At 43.9% G+C, this 24,029-nt stretch overlaps 1 protein-coding gene across 1 annotated transcript in view; it reads right to left on the bottom strand.

Moving 5' to 3' along the window:
* Positions 1–23,791, bottom strand: part of dvl2 (dishevelled segment polarity protein 2) — a 29,288-nt gene extending 5,497 nt beyond the window's left edge. The window contains exons 1-12 of the mRNA XM_083639813.1: positions 23,345–23,791; positions 14,996–15,065; positions 9,680–9,834; positions 5,163–5,272; positions 4,779–4,908; positions 3,937–4,027; positions 2,748–2,817; positions 2,394–2,533; positions 1,957–2,033; positions 1,757–1,824; positions 1,337–1,471; positions 633–764 (exon numbers count right to left, since the gene is read on the bottom strand). Of these exons, the coding sequence (XP_083495939.1) occupies positions 633–764; positions 1,337–1,471; positions 1,757–1,824; positions 1,957–2,033; positions 2,394–2,533; positions 2,748–2,817; positions 3,937–4,027; positions 4,779–4,908; positions 5,163–5,272; positions 9,680–9,834; positions 14,996–15,065; positions 23,345–23,505 (1,339 nt within the window). The 5' untranslated portion in view covers positions 23,506–23,791. The remainder of the gene's footprint in view (positions 1–632; positions 765–1,336; positions 1,472–1,756; positions 1,825–1,956; positions 2,034–2,393; positions 2,534–2,747; positions 2,818–3,936; positions 4,028–4,778; positions 4,909–5,162; positions 5,273–9,679; positions 9,835–14,995; positions 15,066–23,344) is intronic.
* Positions 23,792–24,029: the final 238 nt, after the last annotated feature.

Consider the following 24,029-nt stretch of genomic DNA (forward strand, 5'->3'; position numbering starts at 1 on the left):
GTACACCGTATATCAATTATACGGTGCTTGGGGAATTTAAGGAATGTCCAGTTTTGAGTAGCCTACTTTTTTGTGCAGCATCTACAATATTGTCATCATTTTAAAGTGTTACACAGCTACAGGAGGTTGTACAGAATCCTATTATATAATGCATGTTAATATAGCTAAAGCTACATTATGTGCTGTAACCTATAAATATACCTTTCGGCAGCGTAATACAGACAAATTGTGTTTACAGTCCAATCTTAGCAGTACGTAAATCAGTGAAAAGTAGTCAACTGCGTGCCACTTTGGAACGCCTAATCGCCAGTAAGAGGCTGGATTTACAGTATGTTATGAATGGAATCCAAGTTGCATAACAAGCCACAATTTAAATTCAAGCATACAAAATGGACAGACGTAGTGTACACAATTACTCTGTGTGATTCACTTGCAGGTGATTTCAAATTGGACAGACAACATCTTCAGTCAAAAGCGGGCCCTCGCAGTTGATTTTCTCTCCGCCCCCACGAGTCACACGCTTCTAATTCTGCACGCATAAAGCCCGGCCTGTAAAGCCCTGCCCGGCACACAGAAGTCCATGAAACTGACGACGCGCTTTCATTCCCAAGTCTCCACTTTTGATGTCCTACCGAGGAAAGCGTTGGGGATGGTGATCTTCAGCCACATGCGATCCCTGACTTCCAGGCCCGACTCTGGCGAGGCCATGGCCTTGGCGACCGACGCCATGTCAGAGTGCAGCGACAGGTTGAAGTCGTCGAAACCTGGGCGGAGCGAGAGAGAGAGAGAAAGGAACGGCACATTTGGAAAAGTTCAAGAGGGAGAGGCGGTCGGGGGGGGGGGGGGGGGGGGGGACAGTTAAAGACATGTTAAGAATGAGGAGGAGATGAGAGAAGAAGCGGGTGAAAAGCAAAGAGGAGAGAGAAGGAAGAAGATGAAAGAAAGGAAGGAAGTAAGACATCGTTTATCATCAAGTGGAATAAAAGCAGTGACAAGAGCAGAAAGACAGATGGGAAAGGCGAGTCTTGTGCCAACAAGGTCGCAAGGAGAAATGGATAGGACACTATATAGGACTACACTGTAATGGGAAGGAGATACTTTGAAATATTGAATGGCATTCAGTCTTTAAATGCTGACAGTAAATAGACAAAGAAACTATAGGGAAGGTTCACAAATGGAATGTGGATGTAGTAGTTTTGTGAGACGACCGTATGGATACAAAACAGAGTTGAAAATAAAGAGAGACTTGAGGAAGAGAAAAGTCCGAGGTGGATCACAGCACAGAGAGAGAGAGAGAGAGAGAGAGAGAGAGGATTGGGATGGAGGAGGTACTCACGTTCGGTCTCGGTGACGGAGGAGGAGGAGGTGATGGTGCTGAGGGAGGAGCTGCCTGGGTAGGGAGGGTAGGCCCCTGCCAGAGCCACAGAGTGGCTGACCCACGCTGCCGGGTCGATGGGTCGAATCGGCTCATCTACACAGCCAGTTCGGGAGAAAAACAGTGACAGAGCTTGAGACTAGTGTCTCGTCTTCTATAGCCAAAAATTACAAATGAATAATATAATATAATATAATGTTAAAATAAAATAAAATAAAATAAAATAAAATAAAATAAAATAAAATAAAATAAAATAAAATAAAATAAAATAAAATAAAATAAAATAAAATCTAATATTGTCCGAGGCAAGTAGCAAACATGGTTTTGAGGCAGTCTGCTACTTACTGCGAGGACGTGGTTTTGAGGCAGTTAGCTACTTACTGCGAGGCAGAGTGAAGTAGCCCTGAGGAGAAGGGTCCCAACACTTGGCCACTGTGAGGATGATGGGCCTGACAGACGCAAGAAGATTAGGACATCATAATCACCGCTGAGCACAAACACAGCTCTGTGTACAGAGGCAACTACTTAATAGGTGGTGTGATAATATATCTAAAGTGCTCAGCCAGAGGCCAGCCACTCACCCTGGCTTGTGTACAATCTCCCTCAGTACCCGTACCGCATCGTCGTTGCTCATATTCTCAAAGTTGATGTCGTTCACCTTGGTGTGTGAAAGCATAAAAAAAACAAAGACGTGAGTTGAGACTGACGGGCTACAGCAGGGAGTTAATGCTTTGAGGTTTCGGAGGAGATAAGCCATCTGGATCTGTGTTTTCTTTACATTCAGACCCCTGCAGCTGGAAAAAAATGTAAATACAGTGAAAATTCAAACACTTGGCATTAAGAGTTCAGCCCACCAACTTTTCCTGGAATGGGCCTAGGAGGGTCTGTGGATGAAAAATGCCCCCCCCCCCCCCAGAGTTTCAACAGGAAACGGTGACCTACATACTCGTGTGAAAGAAACGTTTCACCATGGGTGGTCTTTCATTCCATTTAGGATCAAGCAGGTCGCCCTCCTCACCTGTAGCAGCATGTCCCCGGGCTCGATGCGTCCGTCTGCGGCCACGGCTCCACCCTTCATGATGGAGCCGATGTAGATGCCTCCGTCCCCCCTCTCGTTGCTCTGGCCCACAATGCTGATGCCCAGGAAGTTGTACTTCTCTGTGTTGGTGGGATATGAGGGATAGTGTTGAAGCTACACATTTGAAGAAGCAAAAACTTCCCAATGGGTTTGAGTGCAATTATAAATATATGGCAATGTTATTATTTTTGGGGGGTGAAGGAGGGGGAGATGTCCTCCTCTTGTTGTGTTCCTCAGCACATTCCAGACAGACTTGACATTCAAAGAAAAGAAAGCCATCGGGAGTGTACTGACCCATGTTGAGCGTGACGGTGATGATGTTGAGGGACATTGTGGAGTCTGTCACACTGCTGAAGGACGAAGCCTGGAGTTGAACAACAGGAAAAATGGCCATATGGGATACACAAACACACGGACATTACTCTTAAGCTATTTAAAGGAGCCACGATTATTTCTCAACGCTAATTACTTAATTGGCCCCTCACTCTAACCTGAGGATTTGACCATTTAAAATGGATAATTGCGTCAAGAGCAGCAGAGAGCCAGCAGTGCTCAAGCACACAAATACGAAAGTGGATAGAAACACGCAAATGAAACGGGGTTGCATCAAAAGCAACATGAGAAAATGTAAACCACTCTTCCATTGCGATACAAAAACTTTAAGGGACAGCTCACCCTAAAATCCAAAATATTTTTTTTTCATCTCACCTGTAGTGCTATTTTTCCATCTCGATTGTTTTGTGTTAGTTGCCTGAGTTTTGGAGATATCAGCGGTAGGGCTGTGAATCTTCACAGGCTTCACATTTCGATTAGATTACGATTCATCCGTCAAGATTCGATTTGATTCCACGATGCATCACGATGCATCTCGATACAGCTCAAAGTATTGCAGCTCCAAGTATCAAATCCTCAATTTTCTATATTATTACTGCACATGGCTACTTTTTCATCAATTAATACAAGCGGCCAGATAAATATCAAGTCCCTTTTTTAATTAGAAAGTGCATTAAAATCTGAATGTCAACAGAAATGTAAACAGAAATGATTCAACGATTCATCTGTCAACGATTCGATTCGATTCACACGTCCGCATCGCGATGCATCGATTAAACGATTAATTTTGACATCCCTAATCAGCGGTAGAGATTTCTTCCTTCTCTCGAATACAATGGAACTGGATGGCACTCGGCCTATGGTGCGCAAAGTGCCAAAAAATACATTTGAAAAAGTTAACAGCCTCTATGTCTCCATCGAGAAATCATGACCCAGTTACTCAAGATAATCCACAGAATATTGACAAAATTAGATTTTTGATAAATAGTCATCACTAATGTGGACATAATGACTAAGTGGGTAAAGGCAAATAATAGAGCAGCTACAACAGTCTGGTAAGTTCAGATATTGGAGAGAAGGCAAGACATCTGTAGGGATTTTAGGGTGAGCTGTCCCTTTAACAGTTAGTGTTAGAGGGGCCTGTACTTACCCTCTCCAGACGCGGAGGGCGCTGTTTCCTGCGTCGGCGATGGCGTTTGAGAAGCCTGGAGGCTGTGCTCTGCTCTGTTGAGCTGCTGAACCTACAAGTTCAGGGTCAACAAAGGGTGAAAGGTCAGGAGAGAAACATGTAGACCTTAACCTTTAACAGGCTTGCCTCAGTCCCCTTCACTCTGTGTTTGGAGCGCACAAAGATTAGCTCAAAGGGAGCCTAATTAAGGATAATTTAGCTGCGATATTTTTTTAGCCATTTTGTATAATCTTTTAACGAGGGGGGGGGGAGCAGCACTGACTTCTGTACAAATAGAAAAACCAAAAAATAGTATCATAATAAATAAACTAATTATCATTATTTAAAAAAAATAGTAACTGAGGTGCTGTTTGAATACATAGATAGCAACAACAACAAAAGAAGCAATGCCAATAAGAGGCAACTAAACTCTTAATGTGTGTTCACACCAAGATGGGGAAAAAGGCTTCACTCCCGCGAGTTTGACCGCACAAATTATTCGCCAAAGTTGGATAATTTCAACTCGAGCGGATGGGCACAATTTCGCATCATTCACGCCGCCGGGGGCAAAATAGTATTTGCATTGACTTTGTATTGTGTCATCTCGGCACGCAAATTTCGCATTGGTGTGAATGCACAGTTAGAAAGTGAAAGAAGAGTTACTTATCACAAGTCAGTACAAAGCGAACATAAGAAATTTAAGCAAGTTTTAATCTTTGGTATTTTGCATGTTGCATCTCACCCCTGTGGGATACATGTAAAGGACTGACTTGATTAGCAGAGTCGTTCCTCTTTCAGGCTTGAACCCGTCTCTCCTCTCTCACCTGCTCATGGTGTCGTCATCCTCGGAGTCACAGAAGCTGGTGGTGTCCAGCTCGCTGCTCATCACTGTAGTGGAACTCTCGTAGCCCGCTAGGTGGCGCTCCAGGCGACTCTGGCCATTCATACGCGGACCTGGGACACCGGACGAGGAGTCCGAGAGACAGGGGGAGGTTATTCATGTTGGCTCATGTCAATGTTTGCCTTTTCCAGCAAGCTTGTTCTATAGAAGACAAGCATTCTGCAGAAAAGTGTGCACGATGTCTCTTCATTCCTTGATGATATCACCAGCTATTCACTGCTTGGAAGTTGGGCGCAGGCCAGATCTTGATGGCACACCATCCTACATGAGAACATGAGATGTTACACTGCAATCTGTTGCTTCTCACCGTGTTGCTCCATGCCCTCTCTGTGCCGAGGCCTCTCCCTCCTGAAGGAGACGACAGACTCTGTCTCAGTCTGCTCATCCAACGTCTCCACACTGCCTGCAGCATTGGGACTGTAAAGGTAGAAAGTGGGAGAGGTTAAAAGAAAATATATACTGTACTGTATATATATTTTTTTTTAGATTTATGGAACACAATATTTTTACTGCAACTCATATCAAGTTGTAACGGATGTTCTAACTGAAATTAAATGTTTCAATTTTGACAATATTTGACAATTGTTAATTATGGAAAATGATATGAGCATAATTAATTCTGAACTTGTGGTAGCTGCACAAAGTTCTAAATTCGAAACCGTTTTAGAATAGACCGGGCTGACTGAATTTATTTTTATTGATTTATTTTGCCATTTTGTCAACTGTAGCGATGAGAATGCTTCTGGCTAGCTGTCAAGTCCTCTTTGTACAAGATGAATTTTGCAATGGCGTACGCCTATCAAGTTCACTTTGTATGATTTCAGTTTTGTTACAGACACTGACTGTGACTCCAATTACACTTGTCACTTCAATGCAGTTCTTGACATAAGATATTAGGATCAAGACAAAAATGCCCTCCACAGTGGGGCAATTGTGGGCGATTTGTGACTGAGGGATTGTTTCAAGTGTCTTTTGGGGTGAGAAAAATGGGAAAAGAAAGAAGTCGCCAGCACACAGCTTTAACCCGGAGTCAATGTTGGCCCCAAGCAGCCAGCAATAGAAGGAAATGCAGAGCCCACACTAACCGCTGAGTCAACAACAAGTTCTACAATCAGAATTGTAAGGAGGGGTGGGGGGGGGAGTTGGAAGATGTAGTGGTTGGGGACAGACAGAGGAGAGAACAGCCTCATGCCCTCATCCTCTTCTGTAATAGTTCTGGAATAGTCCGTTTCCAGCAGTACAAGAGTGGGACGTGTGGTATAGACGGTTTTCACCAGAGTGCAACCCCACACTACTTCCTTTTTCTCAGCATTTGGCAAACTGCAGAAATATTCACTCGACATCGTTACTTTTGTTTTCGCTGCTCAGCTGTATAGACGGGTTTTCACAGAATGGTCAGTCCTGCACTTGAATGTTTTTTTTTCTTTTATGTCCAAAGCAAACACTGCAACAGGAAGTGAGCGGGGGTTCAATTTAGAATGTTTTTGTTGTCAAGTTAAAACCGTCTATATTCTGATTTATAAAACGGCTCTCTCAAATCAAGCAATCTGATTGGTTCACAGCCATTGTATAATTCCAGTAACCGAGTCCAATAACCCATGGCAACTCTCTTACTAAAAGCCTTTGGTTACCTCAAAAAAAACAAATGGCGGAGACAGCTGTCAGATCCTTGTGAATCGATCTTCGCTTATAACTTTACTAATACTTCGCAGAAAATTATGTTTTGTACAAGAATTGATGCGGGCTAATGTCTTCTTCGCAAAAAAAAAAGGCTGTTAACCCCGCATTTAACCCCGTAACGTTAGTTGGTGTCGGGCTTTGCAGAAAGCACTCAGCTTCTCAGCAAGCGCTGAGAATGCAGCGCTGCGCTCGAGCTGCCTGTCGGGGTTTCCAGAAAGCTCTCAGCTTCTCAGCAAGCGCCAGGATTGGCCAATGTCAACTTCAGTCTCCAGAACGATCCAATCAAATCACCCGCACGTCTATCTTCTTGCTAGAGGTCCCGCCTTACAGTAGTGTTTCAACTGACTCTATCAGAATACCATGCCAGTCAGACTTATAGTATTATTATTATTATATTATTATACTTGGAAACCGTTTTATAAAAGCAATATAGCACTCGAGCTGCGTGGTGTTGTGGAATATATCCCGCTGACAAGCTGTTATCCCACGAGGCCGCAGGCCGAGTGGGATAACAGCTTATCAGCCACAACACACTTGCTCTCATGCTATATTGCTTAATTATACCATGGTCTGGGTGAATACTCGATTCTGATTGGCTGCAGCCAGGGTGTCCATCAATTTGTGATAATGTACACCTAGCTAAATGGTCTGTTCACCGTTCATATCAATGCGCCAGGATCACGACAGAGCGTTTGAGCTCTATACCACCGTTAATGCTTAATATGGCACTTTAATAAATTTAGAAAAAAATGTAGTGGGTAAAAGTAACTATTTAGATTACCCCTGTGTGCTCAGTTTATCAAAATAACGGCTATTTAGAAATCTGATTTTCGTTCTGGTCAGCTGACAGAAGCCGGGCTCTCAGCTGTCAACTGTCAAACCCTCTGTTTACAACTTGCAGCAAGCAGCAGCCAGGCGCTCTTATCTGGGAGAGCGCGCACTGCCTGTATCAGCGAAATCGAAGAGGAAAAATATTTAATAGATCAACACAAACAAAACGAAATGGGCAGTTAACAGCAACACACTGAGACTTCCTTGTACAAAACAACCTGGACACCAACACTGAAAGCTTCAGATGGTTTTCAGTGAGTCTCCTCCAGCCTTGTGCCATTTACGTCGTTTAAGACCCGCAGATGTTAACGTAATTCCCTGGAATGTGAGTTGAAATGAGCCAGTTACATGTCTTTGCTTTCTTAGACATTGCCGTTTGCTTTATTTTGTACGTTACATACAATTGGCCAAGTTATTACTAGTTAGTTTATGGGCTAGAAATTCTGCCGGGCAGTGGCCATTTTCTCCTATGAAAATCTCGAGCAGCCGAGGGGACTATTTTGTCTCCGCTTCTCAACTCATATCCAAGGTAATGAACACTAGATTACTTACTTACTTAAAATTAGGGATGTTCATCAGTTATCGAAAATCGATAATTGATCGTTAAGGAATGGAATCGATCATGTGGAATTCTTATCGATTTTGTTATTATTAAAAAAAAAAAAAAAAATTGCGGAGTAGGTTTAGGTGGAATTCGTTCCTCCTCGCCCCACTCCATTGCACAGCCGACTAACGTGAGGTGGAGCTTCATATAGTCTCTAGTTTTCTGGCTGGGCACCGGCCTTTGTGCCAACAAAACTGTTTTAAACATGGGGAATTCACATCGGTTGGAGAGGAGACACATTGAAATAAAGAGTTCATTGAGGAGAACACGTTGTCTTTCGTATTTTCTGCCATAGGCATTCATTTTGTAAAAATATATATATATATATATATATATATATTATTAATATGATCGATAATCGATAATTGATCGTTAATTTCCCCCGATTTTCGATTATGGAAATTTTTCAAAATGAACATCCCTACTTAAAATACAACAAATCTTAAACATGGCTTGTGGGTCTTTAAAACAACGTTATGAATTCTGTTGCAAAATAATAACCCTAAAATGCAGCTTCTGTCAGACTTCTCTATGTGCTCTGTGTCTCTCCCCTCATTAACCATGTGCTGTTTTGATGAGATAAGATCAGAAGATGATCTGTTGGGTATTTTTGGTGCAGTGATAGTTTTGTGTACATGTTTCCTGCTACACAGCAGCTATGCTACAGACAACAAGGTTTGGGTTCCACTTCCACATTCAGTGGGCAGGGCAGCGCTGTAAGCGGGCAAATTAAGTCAGTGTTACTTTGTCATGTCACAAAATCACGGAGGTCAAAACGGCTCGTTTGGAGGCATTTGGTCCTTACATGGCTGGTGTGGCTTTACTATATGGAGACTTCCATGTTTATATAATAGCACGCAAGGAAATCTTGGGGCAAATATTGCTTTTCTCACCCTGGTCCAGGCTTGCTGGTCCAGGCTATGTCAAAATTGTCAATGCATCTTCGACCTGAAAAATCTTCCACGTGTCCAAATCTGTCACTTAACACCTCCTGGTGGGATCAAATGACAAAGACCCCATTAATCTGTCAGCTATGGCCAGGGTCTAATGGAGTTAGTTACCCACTAAGGAAATCAGCCCACGTATGAAACGCATGACCCACTCATGCAAATGCATGGCGCTGGCCCTCGGCCCAGATGGCCACTTACAAAAATAAACCACAAATATCAAATTCAAATCGCTCACATCTTCCCTCATGGGCCCTGACTGATCCATGACGCAACATCTGACCCATCTGATTGAGAACAGTACCCGGCCACGCCATAGGAAACGCTATATGGCATCCTTACATTGTGTTGGAAGCCGTTCCCAGAGCCCGCCGTGTGTTAATAACAGTGGGCGGCGCAGGCTAAGATCAGGTTCTGATGTGCCGTTGTATTCTCGCTAATGGCCGGCAACATGATCCCGGGAGAGAGTGAGATATTTGGTAGAGATACAGTAGATCTATAGTATTATGACTATGGGAGAGGTGGTAGAGATACAGTAGATCTATATAGTATTATGATGACTATGGGAGAGGTGCGGGAGTGCGTTTACTCATGCGCATGTTGTGCTTTATAAAGCGATGGTAAAAAAGGACGTTTTTTTTTTTTTTTGCAACATTTGCTGCAGCTACCCTTCTTGAGGCAGACATAAATGATTCGAGTGTGTGTGTGTGTGTGTGTGTGTGTGTGTGTGTGTGTGTGTGTGTGTGTGTGTGTGTTGCTCACTGGAAGGATGGTGGTCTGGAGTCTCCGATGCCCCCCGTCCTCTCGGCGGGCGGGGGCGGCAGGGGCGGTGGAGGGGGCGAGGGCTGGGCACACACTTCCACAGGGGGAACCACGGCGACCGGAGGCTCCACTGCTGGGGCGTCTGACGATACCAACTGAAGGGAGGGAGGGACAGAGGGAAAGAAAGAATATAAAACGTAAGAAAGGAGAGCATTGCAAGGGGGTCGAGATGGAGAAGAGATGAACAGGAACGGGAGAGAGAAAGAAGGAAAGGTTTAGGAGAGCAATGGTGTGGAATGCAGAGAAATTGGCACAAGGGAAAAGAGAAAGAGGAGGTGGTATAAAGTGGAGTTGAGAGAGAGACAGAAAGAGAGAGAAAGAGAGAGAGAGATAGAGAGAGAGAGAGACAGAAAGAGAGAGAGAGAGAGAGAGAGAGAGAGAGAGGGTGAGAAAAGGAAAGCAGTGAAAGGAGGAGTAGGAAGGGAGTGGGGGAGTTGAGAGAGGGAGAAAAAAAAGGGGTAAGATGTCAATTATTTTGACACGCAAACATCGGACTCTTTTCAGGCCGGCGTCTCGAGGGCATTTTGAAACGCTATCCTGCACTTAACCCGTCTCTCTCCATTATACAACAAAAGTGCACAAACGTACACACACACATTACACAACAATTAGGTTGAACGCTGCGAGGCATCCAATTACCTGGACCATGCAAACACACACAGTCAGGGAAAGGGATGTCGTTAAGAGCAGACTACCAAAAATACGAGCCAACAAAAAGTTGCGATTTGCCCATTAACCACATAAATGCTGGAATTTCCCAAAATCCACCCGTTGGCATTTTAAACTGAAAATTTGTAGAGAAAATGTGAAAATGCCTGCACATGTATGCATATCGCATCGCATTTCAATTACAATCAGGCCTGTAAGTTTATGCACGATATATCCACAATCATATCGGTATCGGCCGCTGTTAGTCATTTTCTAACATATCGGCATCGGTCCGATGAGCAATGTTAATATTGGTTATCGGTACTATTAACACATTGAGAGGGAACAATGCAGTAAATCCATGATTCATGGGTTTTTCCAAATGTTTTGGAAATAAAGAAACGCATTACTTTTTCAAATTCACAGTGTTGTTTACATGGGTTTTTCAGTATGTATCAAATTTGATCATCATAGAAATGTGTTTTTATACAGATCATGTCGACATCGGTAAATATGGGTTATCGGTATCGGCCAAGATTTTCATATCAGTGCATCCCCTACACTTCAGTTCAGATAAATAAAGCTTCCATTACATTGCATTGCCTGTTAAGAGTCAATTCAAGCCAGCAGAGTCTATTGGCCTGCACACACACACACACACACACACACACACACACACACACACACACACAGAGTCTATTGGCCTGAACACACACACAGGCTAATGTTCACACTCTCTCCAGTCACCCCCCTCCTCTTTGGTAGCCACTAAAGGCTAACGTTATGCGAGTATGAAACGCTCGTCTTCTGGGATCCCTCCATCCGTCTTGGAGTGCAGCTCACATATCGGTCCCTCTGGTCTCCTCGCTTTGTTCCCCCCCCCTTTTAATTCTTTCCCTGGTTCTTATGCACTTAACAGATGCTTCAGGCCCAGAACCTGCTTATCTGGGCCAAGTCCCAATGTTTTGTCTCCATTCAAATGTAACCTGTAGGGTGGAGTGCGGCCGGACCTTTTTGCTCAAGGGAAAGTTTGAGGATGTATCTGGCAAGTCACTGCACTGAATCTAGCTGGCCAGCTAGTGTATTATTAATGCAGTGCTCCAACTTGTTCACATCAATAACCCCTAAACTGACACAAATTAGACCAGGGACCCCGTTAAACTGACACAAATTAGACCAGGGACCCCGTTAAACTGACACAAATTAGACCAGGGACCCCGTTAAACTGACACAAATTAGACCAGGGACCCCGTTAAACTGACACAAATTAGACCAGGGACCCCGTTAAACTGACACAAATTAGACCAGGGACCCCGTTAAACTGACACAAATTAGACCAGGGACCGCTCACCTTTTTTGCCACCGATCACCCATCGCTGATCGTCTATCAGCAACATCTGCCCGATACAGATCGTCATGCCCTTTTTTGCAGCAGCAGCAGCAGCAGCTGGTATAGCAGTATTAAGTCTAACAGTTTCCATTTTTCATGCATTTCATCCATCAAAGTCCCGGTTAAAAAGTATCCACATTTTATTCTGTTCTACCTCTTTTCTGGACTCGCCTGCTCTATTGGCATGCACAGCGCACAATTCCTCATTTTGGTCAATAATGACGTCACTGATGATGCCATAGACATTGTGACATCATCCGTGGGACAAAAATGTAAACAGACAGACAAAGCCCACTTGCTCCCTTAGACTGTGGACCAGGGGTCAGCAACCTATGGCACGGCTGCCACCTCTGGCACGCGAAGGGTTAACCAGCGGCACAGCAGCACACAGGAGCAATAAGTGTGCAATTGAGATTTGCTGAGAAATGTTGAAATGCCTGCCACATGACCTATTTCACAGTCATTTGCAGTTGCACGGCCTGTTATTTAGGATATTTACGGTAGTGACCCACACTACTCTGCCTCTGATTGGTTAGCCTCCTTGCATTCCATACATTCCAAAGTAGCAGAGAGCAGATGAAAATGTTGGCACGAAAGACTGACAATGTCAGGTCCTCCATCTAAAAAACCTCAGGCACACTGATTGACAAGCAAATTTGAAAATGGCACTTCATATCAAAAAGGTTGCCTACCCCTGCTGTAGACTACCGTACTTTTCGGACTATAAGCCGCGGCTTTTTCCTCATTTTTCGGCCCTGCGGCTTATATAACGGTGCGGCTAATCTATGGATTTTTACAGCTAACGGCCACTAGGGGACCTCCTAAATCTATGGATTTTGGTACGAGAGACAGAACGAGAGCAAGACAGACAGACCCTGATTGGATGATGTTGCAAAAAATGTGCCTCGCGACCTGCTTGGAGCACTGAGCCACTACGCTCTCTCAGCCACTACTGTAAAACACCCTCCCTCCTCTCACCCTCCCTCGCTCCGGGGGAAAAATGGCGGCGATTGAGCCAGAAAGACAGTCTGAATGAAATTGAATGTAACGTTCCCAATTCTATGTATTACATTCTAAAAAATTAACGGCAACATTTTGGAAGGCTAAGCCACACAACTAGCTTGTTGTAATCTAACATCATGCTTCAAAAGATGGCGAACTGGCTGTGTTACGACGATGAGGGTAAGGACTCAAAACGGTCTCCGCTGATAAGACACGGAGATCTCTGTTACAGGCAGGCGCTACGCCTCCTCCTGGTTGGTAATTAAACATTAAAACACCTGCGGCTTATAGTCCAGTGCGGCATATATATATGTAACAATCATTCAATTTAGCTGCTGCGGCTTATATTCAGGTGCGCCTTATAGTACGGAAAGTACGGTATAACTAACCTTGCAAGCAGGGATGCACGATGACGGTATATATCGATCCGATAAATATCGGCCGATATGGGCCATTTTACGTTATTATTTATTATTCCGATAATTACATTTTAGCCGATAAACAGAGCCGATAATACAAACCCAACTTTGATTTGTTTTGTCTTGGCAGCACAGTATTGTTGTGCCTGCAGTTGCAGTCGAGAGCAAACATGTTTGCCACCGGTGTGGATGTTTTTCACAGTTTCAGATAACACTATTGCAATTTGCAATCAGTGTACGGCATTTAAAAAATATTTTGGGGGGAACTTTTGCCCAACTGTCTAAAAAATTGGGGCATTTACAAAATTTGGGGGCACTTAAAAAAGTAATTAGTGCATAATGTTCAGGGTTGCCACCGGCCTGGAAAGTGCCTGGATTTAAGAAAAAATAATCATGGACTTGAAAGCCTAGCGGAATCTCTGAGTCTGAGCCTTGTGCACTCTGTAATCTCTAAATCCACCTATGATAAAAAATGTGATATGTCACCAGTAGTGCTGGGCCAAGCTTGATACACTTTCTTCCTATCTACAGTATCGCTCTCCGCGTAGGCTACAAGTATACAGCGACTTGCTGATCGCTGAGCTGTCATTGGCTGTTGTGCTCTCTCGTAGGCGTTCTTAGCTCAAATATGCGGCTGGTCGCCTAGCTAACGTTACCATAGACTGTATAGACACGTCTTCTAGCATGCAGAAACTCAAAAAAAAGGAGAGGGTTTGGAGAGTAACCTGACAATGAGAGTCTAAGTTCCTCTGCCTTTTGTCATTGTGTTTGTGTGTATCTGCAGACTAAGCAGCCAGAGGCTTTTGGTTCTTCTATGAAAGCCTTTGTTTTCTTTTTTGTATTCAGTGCTACACTTTACTAAAACACTCAGAAGTGTTCTTTGTTTTGTGTTGACAATAGTGATGTCAGTTAGATTTGGTTGGGTCAGAGCTATGGAATATTAAATCGTCCATCTTTGCTCACTAGATCTGCCTTTCTTACCCGAGGTGTGCATAAAGTACAGGTTAAGAACCTTTTTTTTTAATACAAAAGTGTGACATTATTACGCTTATCGTAAATATCGGCCATGAGAAGCCGATATTGATCGATTATCGTATCATCTGAAAAAGTCCATATGGTGCAGCATCACTAGTTTGCGAGGAAGCTGGATTTGCGCGGGATCATGATCACATGACAAATCCATTTTACGAGCCATGCTCCAATCTATTGGTTTGAATCTGAACCAATGAGCGTCCTGTGACAGCTATGGGCGGGCTTTAGGTGTGATGCCAGCAAGAAGTGAGCCCGTAATAGACAGTGACAGACAGATGGTTCATCCAATCAACTGGCAGTTTTTTTAAGTGCCTGCCCCTTTTAAATGGATTCCCGAGCGAGTTCGCAGACGGTTATGTAGTCCGGGGGCGTAAACCAAGGAAACAGTCTACCGGAAACATGTGCCCCAAAAAAATCCTAATCCTCGATTAATTTCCGGATGCAAAGCTTCTGTATTGGCTTAAAAGATGTGATATTGCGAATCTGCAAAGTTTCTACAACAAATTATTCAAAAACTTTGTTTGGTATGTCCATCTTTTGTTTTTTTGTTTTTTATCATGTTTCCGGTGCCTGTTTCCGAACTAGGGCGGAAACAGGCCGAGAGATGTATGGAAGGATAATGGAAACCAGGCGCTTCTCCTCGGGAAGAGCCTGGTGACGTGAGGTTAACGGTTATGTGAAACAAATCATCGGGCAGCGTCAGGTTAGCCAATAACTCCCCACCCCGAAATGTATTGAAAACATATCAAGTTTGTTACGTCTTACCCATGACACTACTCTGCCGTTGAAACATGGCAGCTTGGCACTCTCATCAGAAATCTCTTCCTTCACCACCCTGAAAAAGAAAAGAGAGAGTAAACAACTCAGGTTTATTTATTATTACTGACATGAATCCGCACAGCATATATTGGGGGTAAAGAGTAAAACACCCCTAAACTTGCTTCCTTCTGTAAAGTGAGAGACATTGTAAGACAAGACATTGACACTGCAAGTTGAATTTCTTCTGCTAAATCCATGAACTAAAACACACACTAGAGGTCGACTGATTAATCGGATTGGCCGATAGCATCTCGTTATATTCTAACAGTTTCAGTTTATTTGGAAGTAATTTTGTGGTTATGGCCGAAGTGGCTGCCGTAAACGGTTTAATTTAACTTCCGGATCTGCCCGGCCCGCACACAGACCAGTGTTTCCCCTACCATTCTACAGGCCTGGCGGGCCCGCCAGGCCAACACTTTTAGGATCATCGTGCCAGCGTGCGGCGCTGTTCCAAAAAGTGTCAACCTGTGTCGTTGCCTGGGAAACGCACGTCCCATACAGGCGTGTAGGCCTGGTCCCCTTTAGTGAAGCCCTTGCATGTTAGATCGCCGCTCTGGCGGCAGGTGCCAGTATAGGTCACAAGGCCCGCCTCCCCATGTTAGTGGATGGGGAAATGGACGACCGAAATAATCACAGTACACGTCAGATAATTTGTATCATTTTAGATAGTTATTATCATGCTAATGCCTGTGCAAGTGGTCATTTTTCTGATCAGTTTCTTTTTAAGTAGTTATTTGACATAGAAAAAGGGATGATTGACAGCTGTGGCAGCCAGTCTCAAGCCGTCATTGGCCGGACAGGCTCTTCATATTATAGAGCTAGCGTTAGTTTTACATAGACAGGACACAGTGCTGCTTTCATGTTATCTACCAGACATTATCGATGGACCGCAATAAAAAGGACATTGTTTTGAGAAAGGTGCGCGAGGAAGTAACGTTGGTTAGGGACTGAAGTAAGTTCAGTAAATATGTGTTTTATTAGTTACTCCAGCTATGGTATCAGTTATTTTAATACACAATGGATGCAGGCTAGCATTAGCCGATTGAGTTAGCCGGCTGTTTTTGCATTATTTGTCGGCTTAATATTACTATAACTTAACAACCGATAATGATAGCTGGAATAACACAATAATAGACATATTTTCAGAACTGAGCAGGTTGTCCAACTGACAGGAAATGTGTTTTATAACGTTAACTCCCGGGTATAAGATGGGGCCTACACAACCACCAGCCATTAGCTAATCGCTAACGGGTTAGCGTTAGCTGAGACAAACAGATACTGGAGGTTTTATTTTTGGTATTAAAGCAATACACGTTTTTATATGGATATCTCAGGGAAATGCTTTGACTGTGGGGATGTTCGTTCTTCACAAGCTCCTCTCTTAGTAACGATATACCATTGGCATAAATAAGATATAGCTCAGTGGGATATACAGAGTCAGAGAAGAGACCAGGCAGCCTGGCTCACGCACTGGGCTAACGTTAGGTTTGGCTGCCCTACCCATACTGTACCAGTACAACAACGTAGCCTCACGGTTAGATTTGTTAAACCAACATTTGCTCCAAAAGGAATTAAATCATAAATTTAATCAAAATGCCACGGAAACATTAGGCTAATCAACACAGAGCTGCAAACATCAGTTCATCCCATCATTTCCTCCTTACAGCTCAGTGAGAGGCTGAGAGCAGCCCAGAGGCTGTGATGTCACAAATGTGCGACAACAAAAAGCTCCGCTTCCGAGGCAAAAAATAAACAGGGTTATTATCGGATAATTTATCGGAAAAAGGCCATTATCGGAATAATAAATAGTAACGCAAAATGGCCATATCGGCCGATAATTTATCGGTCCGATAATTATCGTGCATCCCTACTCGTAGTTACTTTAACTCATTGAGTGCCAGCCACTTTTGGAGAACGGACGCTCCCAGTGCCAGAGTTTCAGAGCGTTTTCAGTGATTTCTCGAGGCCCACAGAATATTGTGTGATATTACTATGTAAACACTGAACACGCCCAGAGAACGATGAGACTCTCTTCTATCATCAGCGAAAAAAAGTTTATTGATATCATTTTCCGTTCTTTAGTTATGAGCCGGAGAAGATAGGTTGATTTCACCAAAAAGAGACGTTTCAAACTAGAAGCTGAGATAATTAGCCTTTTGTGAAATTAAGCATTTCAAGCACATGACTGACTCTGAAGCTAATATTTTCTGATGTGACACCTCAAAAATAATTTCCTTCAATAAAACAGTGAAAACAAAGGAATTTTGTTTGGCAAAATAATATTTTTTAGCTGCAACCAGCAGCGCTGGCCCCTGCGTGCACTGCTGGTTGCAGCTTCTTGCTGGTCTTGATTTACTGCTGGTGGGCATCAGATATTCTAGCTTGTGCTTGCCAATCCTGTCCTGCTGTCTGGGTCTGTCTGGGTCGGTGTTGTATGCTGCCCTGCGTGCCCCACCCCCCCCCCCTCTCAACTGCAAACCCCTCCTCCGTGGGTGTGTATCTGGTGGCTCTCTGCTGAGTTTGCTCTGCACTGAAAAGTGCGCTACATCCAGCTTTTTTACAGCGTTCCGCGTGTATTTGTCACCAGCTCCCATCGCTTCCAGTTGAGAATAATAACAACTCCACAACTAATCATGCGGATGGGCTATCGCAGCGGACACGGAGGGGCTCAATTGTGGCAGCAGATTGGCTGCTGCAGGCACAGCTAACGTTATGCTTCATGCATACCGATGCGATTTCCGTTTCCCCATGACTTCTCTCTTTTTTCCTCGCCTTTCTCTAATCTGGAGAGCACTGTCGCCACCTAATGGGTCCGTAAAATAGCTTTTACACATTCAACATCCACCATACTTTCACAGGAGATGGATCAGGCTTTGATCCACGTCCCACCGTCAAAAAACGCAATTGACGACTTTAGTCGTCATTGGCACTCTACGTTAGTATTTGAATTGACGACGATAGTCGTCATTGGCACTCAATGAGTTAAGGTTCATGTCCAGATTTATTGAATACTTTGATTTTGATATTCAGTACAGAGAAGTTATAAACCAGCATTTATTTTATTTAGGTATTTATTTCTTTGAGTTTGATCCAGATTCCAGATTTAAGTATTTTGAATGATGTTCATTTCAACAGTGTTGTTTCTAATAAACAAAAAAGATTGTTCATTTACAACTGTGTCGATGCCCCCCAACCCCGCGGGGGTATGATATCGGCCGATTAATCGGCTATCAGCTTTTTCCTGCTCCAAACTATCGTTATTCTATCGGTAACGGCCTTTTCCACATCGGTCGACCTCTAACACACACATTCTTGTCGGTTTTGTGCCTCTTCCGCAAATTACTCCCGATCATCACCAAAACATGCATGCTGCACACACACAATCCACTTAACAATAACCGCCTTTCAGTAACCACCACTAGGCCTAGCCTCCACATGGCCAAAGCTCTGTCCAGACAGCACATCCGTCTTTTCTTCCCATGTTTGTCACAAAGATTCAACAATTCCTCCCCAGCAGCCACTGTGTTATTACACTGTCATTACACTGTGTTATTACACTGTCATTACACTGTCATTACACTGTGTTATTACACTGTTATTACAGTACAGTACCGGGACAGCCAAGTGCTACAAAGAGGGACACTCGGCTGTTCCACGTCCTTAAAGGATGGCTTTACCAGGAATCAACCCACTTTGTATCATATATAATATCTGTATTATAAGCACATGGGCAGTGTTTTGCCTTCTCTCTGTTTACCTCATGGAGAAAATGCTCCTGCTCCTGTCTGCAGAAACTCCGCCCCCACCAGCTGCAAGTCATTAGGGCTCGTTAAGGCTCTACATGGGATTCTCCACGATGTGCGCATACTTAAACAAGGCCAGGTCGAAACCTGGCATACGGCCGGTGCAATGCTGCAGCTGCACACTTACTGTTTAAACTTCAATTATAATTGTAGTTTTTCTTTGTTCTTTGATGTGAATTTATGGCTTTTTGGCACCTATATGTAACCTTTTAAGGTTGAGATAATTGTATTATCATTATATGGTCCAAATATTTCAATAAAGCACTTGAAACACTTGAAATATTCTTGCTTGCGTGGTATCATTCTACTTGAAATGATGGTAAAATGTATTATTTTTAGTGTAAGGGTCAGAAATGCACGGCTTCACTCCCACTCGGGCTATCGGGCTGGCCCTATCCGCTCGGACGTTACATTAGTAAAATAACACGTGTGCAATGCAATATTTGTAATGGAATCATTATGGGACACGACTAATAGTCGAACTTAGCCATAGTTCCATAATGATTCCATTTGCATTGCACATGTGCTACACTATGCTAGCTAACGCTGTGCCAGGTATTAGCCGAGTCCCATAAAGATTCCATTACAAAACACGTTAACGTTAACGTTAGCCAAACGTTTTTTGGTTACACAATGCATTGCCAGCTAATGTGACAGGATAAGGTCCGTTTGATATGTTGTTTAACGTGTTATTTTACACCGTTTGAAAGAATGAACCCACCTTGAATTCTTTGAACAGGTCTGCCATAAAAAGTTGAATGTAGGCTAAGTAAGCAGCAGAAGCACCATTGTTTTTGTTTTAAATACTTGAGGGCTACATGCCACTGGTGTTGCACTGTCTGCACTCACTGCCATACAGAGTTGAATGTAAGAAGTAAGCAGAAGCACATTGTTTTGTTTTAAAGTTGAAGGCTACATGCCATTTGTTCATTGGAAATGGTTGCATACTTTAATAAAGGAGATCTCACCGCTGTTTACATGCTTTTCTGATCGGCTAACACGCTAGTTATAGCCTACTTAGCTCAGCTGTTAGCTACTTATCTTAGCTCTCTAGCTGCCTCGCGGTAAGATGTCCATGTTCCTTACGCATAACATTCATGTATATTTGCTGGAAGGGGAGACGTCTCCCGCTGAACGATCAGATCAGGGCAGACAGGAAGTCCGAAACCGGACATTCGTCAAATAAAACAAATTTCAAAGTAAAAGCCCATCTTGATGAAAGGGTGCCAGGAGTCGTGTGTGAAGCCGTGTGTGAAGCCGTGTGTGCAGCGATTGGGACACACATGGTCCTATAGGCCAGTGCAAGCACCGGCCTAAAAATAAAAACAAACAATAACAGCCAGCCGCCCTCGGAGCAGATTCTGCCTCTCCAGCAGAACTTCCTCAGCTCCGTTCTGACGCATTCTGGAGCGCTTTGGCAGAGGAGGAAATCTCCGTAAGGAAAAATACAGAGATGATTAATGATACAAAGTGGGTTGATTACCAGTAAAGCCATCCTTTAAGAGATCCCCCCCCCGCCCCCGTCCCCAGTTTTGTTTGCCACCGTGCCTCCTCCTCACGTCGAGTCGGTCAGGCTCCACTGGGGTTTGGTAAAGCAGCTGTTGAGAGCTGGTTTTGTGGGTGAGTGTTAGCATATGGCCAGATTGTTGTGGGCACTGGGGAGGAACTGTTGCGGGAAAGTCTAGCCTTCTGTGCGTGTGCAAGTGTGTGTGTTGCTACCGAATGTTAGCTAACAAACTGTCTTTCCTCCAGCCCGGCTAATTCACTTTTTCCCCCCTCGCACCCGACAAGGAATTGCATCCAGGAAGAAGCAGACAAACAGATACATCATTCTGCCCCTGAGAGAGTAATTGTCTTCATACCTTAGCCCTCCAAACAAACAAGTGACCACAGTCAGAGCCATTTCACACACACTCTAAAATGCCTCGAATAACGCACAAACTGCCCCCAAATATGCCTGCCGGAATTCTAAAACCTGATTTTTTTTTAAATATATGTGGCCCACTTCTCTCTTCTACCTCCCCTCCCCACTGTTAAACCCTTCAGACCCCAAACACCCACCCACACCGCATCTCTTTCCTGCCCATTCACTAATCTGGCCAATACAATCCCCTGATCCCCTCGCCTGCTAACACATGCTCACAGCAGAATATCCAATACACCACCCCACACTGTCTCTCCCTCTTTCTCCCTGTTGATTCTGCCCCAGACGCCCAGCAAATGGCCTCCGTCCAGCCCCAGGTTCCACACACCACTCCTGGCCTGGCCTGCTCTGCTCCCTGGATCCCCCGCCACACACAGCTCTGGTCGACAGCTGGCCTCATACCGGAGCAAATGAAAACACACACTATTACACACTCCTGGGCCGGAGGGGGGGGGGGGGGGGCTGTCCCGGCTTTGATTGGACAGCTGACTCAGAGCTATGTTTGAAATTTTTCATCTGAACTCAGTTGGAGATATGCAGATGAGAGAGTGGGGATGCCAGGCTGTGCAAAAGTTACGTTGAGAACTGGGAATCTTTCTGCCGTATTCGCTTTGAGAGCAGCTTGCCCATCATCTCGGGAGTTTCACGTGGGTGGTTCTTTTGAGATCTGATATTTTTGCATCTGGAGGGGGAAAAAAGCTCATACCAGTAAACAGGGACTAATGTACTGTGGGCTGTCTTGGCTGTCTTGGAAACTACATTGTTGAATTTGGTGAGGCTATCAAATTAGATTATCTGACAAAGAGCAGTTTAGTGTCAAAAGGGCACAACAGATATCACTGCACCCATACCACTAATACCCATAATAGCTAGATAATGGCTTTTCGGTTATTGGATGCATTTCTTTCCACAAATAACCCATTAATAGTAGTATAAAAAACTAACTTAACCAAACATCGGTGAAGGAAGGTGCCCACTTGAAAACCCCAATGACATGCTTCATACTGCTGTTGGCTAGGGTAGGTAATTGGTGATTTGTGTCTTGTTTATTAGTTTGTTAGCCTGTTAGCTTGTTTTATTGTGGATTGGGCTTCTAAATGTGTTTTTCCTCGGCTTTTGGCACAAGGGATAGTAACATCTTGTCCTGTGTATTAATTAATAATAGTATAAAAAAAATCTGCACCATCACTACAAATACACACAAAAATGCATTTCATTTAACTTTGAAAAAGCACCATTATATATTCACTAACCCTGTATCAGCTGCATGTATGTTTGTTTAAGAAGACTGTAGGCATTCCTTATGTCTTGTAATGGGTATTTCCACTAGGAGCCATCTGAATGATTGTTAATTATGGGTATGTACTTGTGTAGCCTACATACCCGTGTATTTGTGAGAAAGACTATCTTTCTCACAAGTCGATTATTTCACATATTGATTTTTACAAACCAATTATCCACACCAGAAGCAAATCTCCTGTGCCTGGGTCAAAACTAGTCAACCATTTCGTCTTGGCGTTGGAGCTGATATTGCTGCTACCTTGGCATAGCCTGTGCCATGCCATCCAAAGAGGAGAGAAGAAAATATATAGCCCAGGCTTAATACTCGAATCCAGACCCAGGACTACAATGCATTTAACAGACGCCCTAAGGGTCTCGCTGGGTGAATTAACCACAAACATGCATTCCATTCCGGGAAAATGCACTACTAGAAGCAGCGGCCACCAGAAGAAGAAAAAAAAAAGATTAATTGATAGAGGAGACAGCCCTTTCAAAGTGGAGGAGCCTGGGCTGCTGAGAGGAGGAGAGGGAGGAAGCAGGGGACTGAAGGGGTGGCTGCTGGCAGGCCAAAGTGTTAAGGGAGACAAAACCCTGGCTTCTCTCCCGAAAGAAAGAACAACCGAGGATTTCACAAGATGATGGAGTGAGGGAGAGAGAGAGAGAGAGGGGTGAGGATTAAGGGAAAGAAAGGCACCCGGTCGGGAGAGGGAATGCATCCTATTGTGATTATGATGTTTTCGTATAAATGACGGAGCCAATGTCCTTTAACATGTATACGTAGATGTCCTTTAACATGTATACGTGGATATCGCTTGACTTGGATATTCATCAGCCGTCATTATTCCAATAATAGTGTCTGATTGACGATGCTGTGCCGGGGGGCGAATGGCGAATGGCTGATTAGATGGCTTCATTCAAGTTTATTCTCCCTTCCTCCCCCCGTTGACAAATATGCGACAGCCGTTCACAAGATTGCATGGCTTTTTGACGCATGCATTGCACGAAACTTTTTTTTTTACCTGGCCCCTTTGTTTTAGTGTAACAACTTCAGCGCCTCAAAGCAGCAAATACAATACGGAGTACTACCTCAGTGAGTACTAGTACTAACAAAAAGTTATTATCCCGACTTCAATAACGTTTTTTTTCCACGGCACCATCGAGCAGCTCTTTAAACTGTTCATAAAGTAACGTTAGTTGTTCTTCACAACAAATTCGCTTCTTTAATCACTCAAGTTTTGCATGCGAGACCACCGCAGCTCTTCTGTGCGTAAAATCACTGCAACTCACCCGAAGTCCTGGTCCATAGACTTGAAGAAGAATTTGTAGTTGGGCTTGTTCAAGACCTGTTTAAAATCCAACAAAGTGATGTTTTCGGCAGGGATGGGTATCTTCACCAGATACGGCGTCTCCTCTTCGTCAATATGATATATTATTTTGGTTTCCGCCATCTCGACTGTTGTTTTTTCCAAGCTGTTCCACACACACAAAAAAGCAGCTCTGAGGCGAGGTAACGTTGACTTAGCTTGTTGGGTAGTTAGCAGTCAGGCTAGGTGGCTAACGAGACGGGAGAGGTGAAACGATGGCCACTGAGTTTTCACTCCGAGCCAGGAGACGCAACGCGTTCAAAGCCTGCTGAAAAGCGTGTTCCAACTTTACAAAACAAAAAACTCGCATTCCCCTTTGGCTTTGGGGGCGAAAAACGACGCACACGCTACATTCACACGACCAACTACCAACAACTTTTCCCCCAACAAAAACATACAGGGGAGGGGGTCTAAAAACTTTTCACCACTTTGCGAGCCAACGCGGCGTATGACGTAGTCACGTAGTCCCCCCTTACGTACTCTCCTATGATGCCCCCTCACCATTTTATTAATCAAATAAATAAATAAGTGTATTATTAAGTATATCTTGAATAGTGTGTGTGTGTGTGTGTGTGTGTGTGTGTGTGTGTGTGTGTGTGTGTGTGTGT

Source organism: Poromitra crassiceps (assembly GCF_964638095.1).
Source record: "Poromitra crassiceps genome assembly, chromosome: 7".
NCBI classification, from domain to species: domain Eukaryota; kingdom Metazoa; phylum Chordata; class Actinopteri; order Beryciformes; family Melamphaidae; genus Poromitra; species Poromitra crassiceps.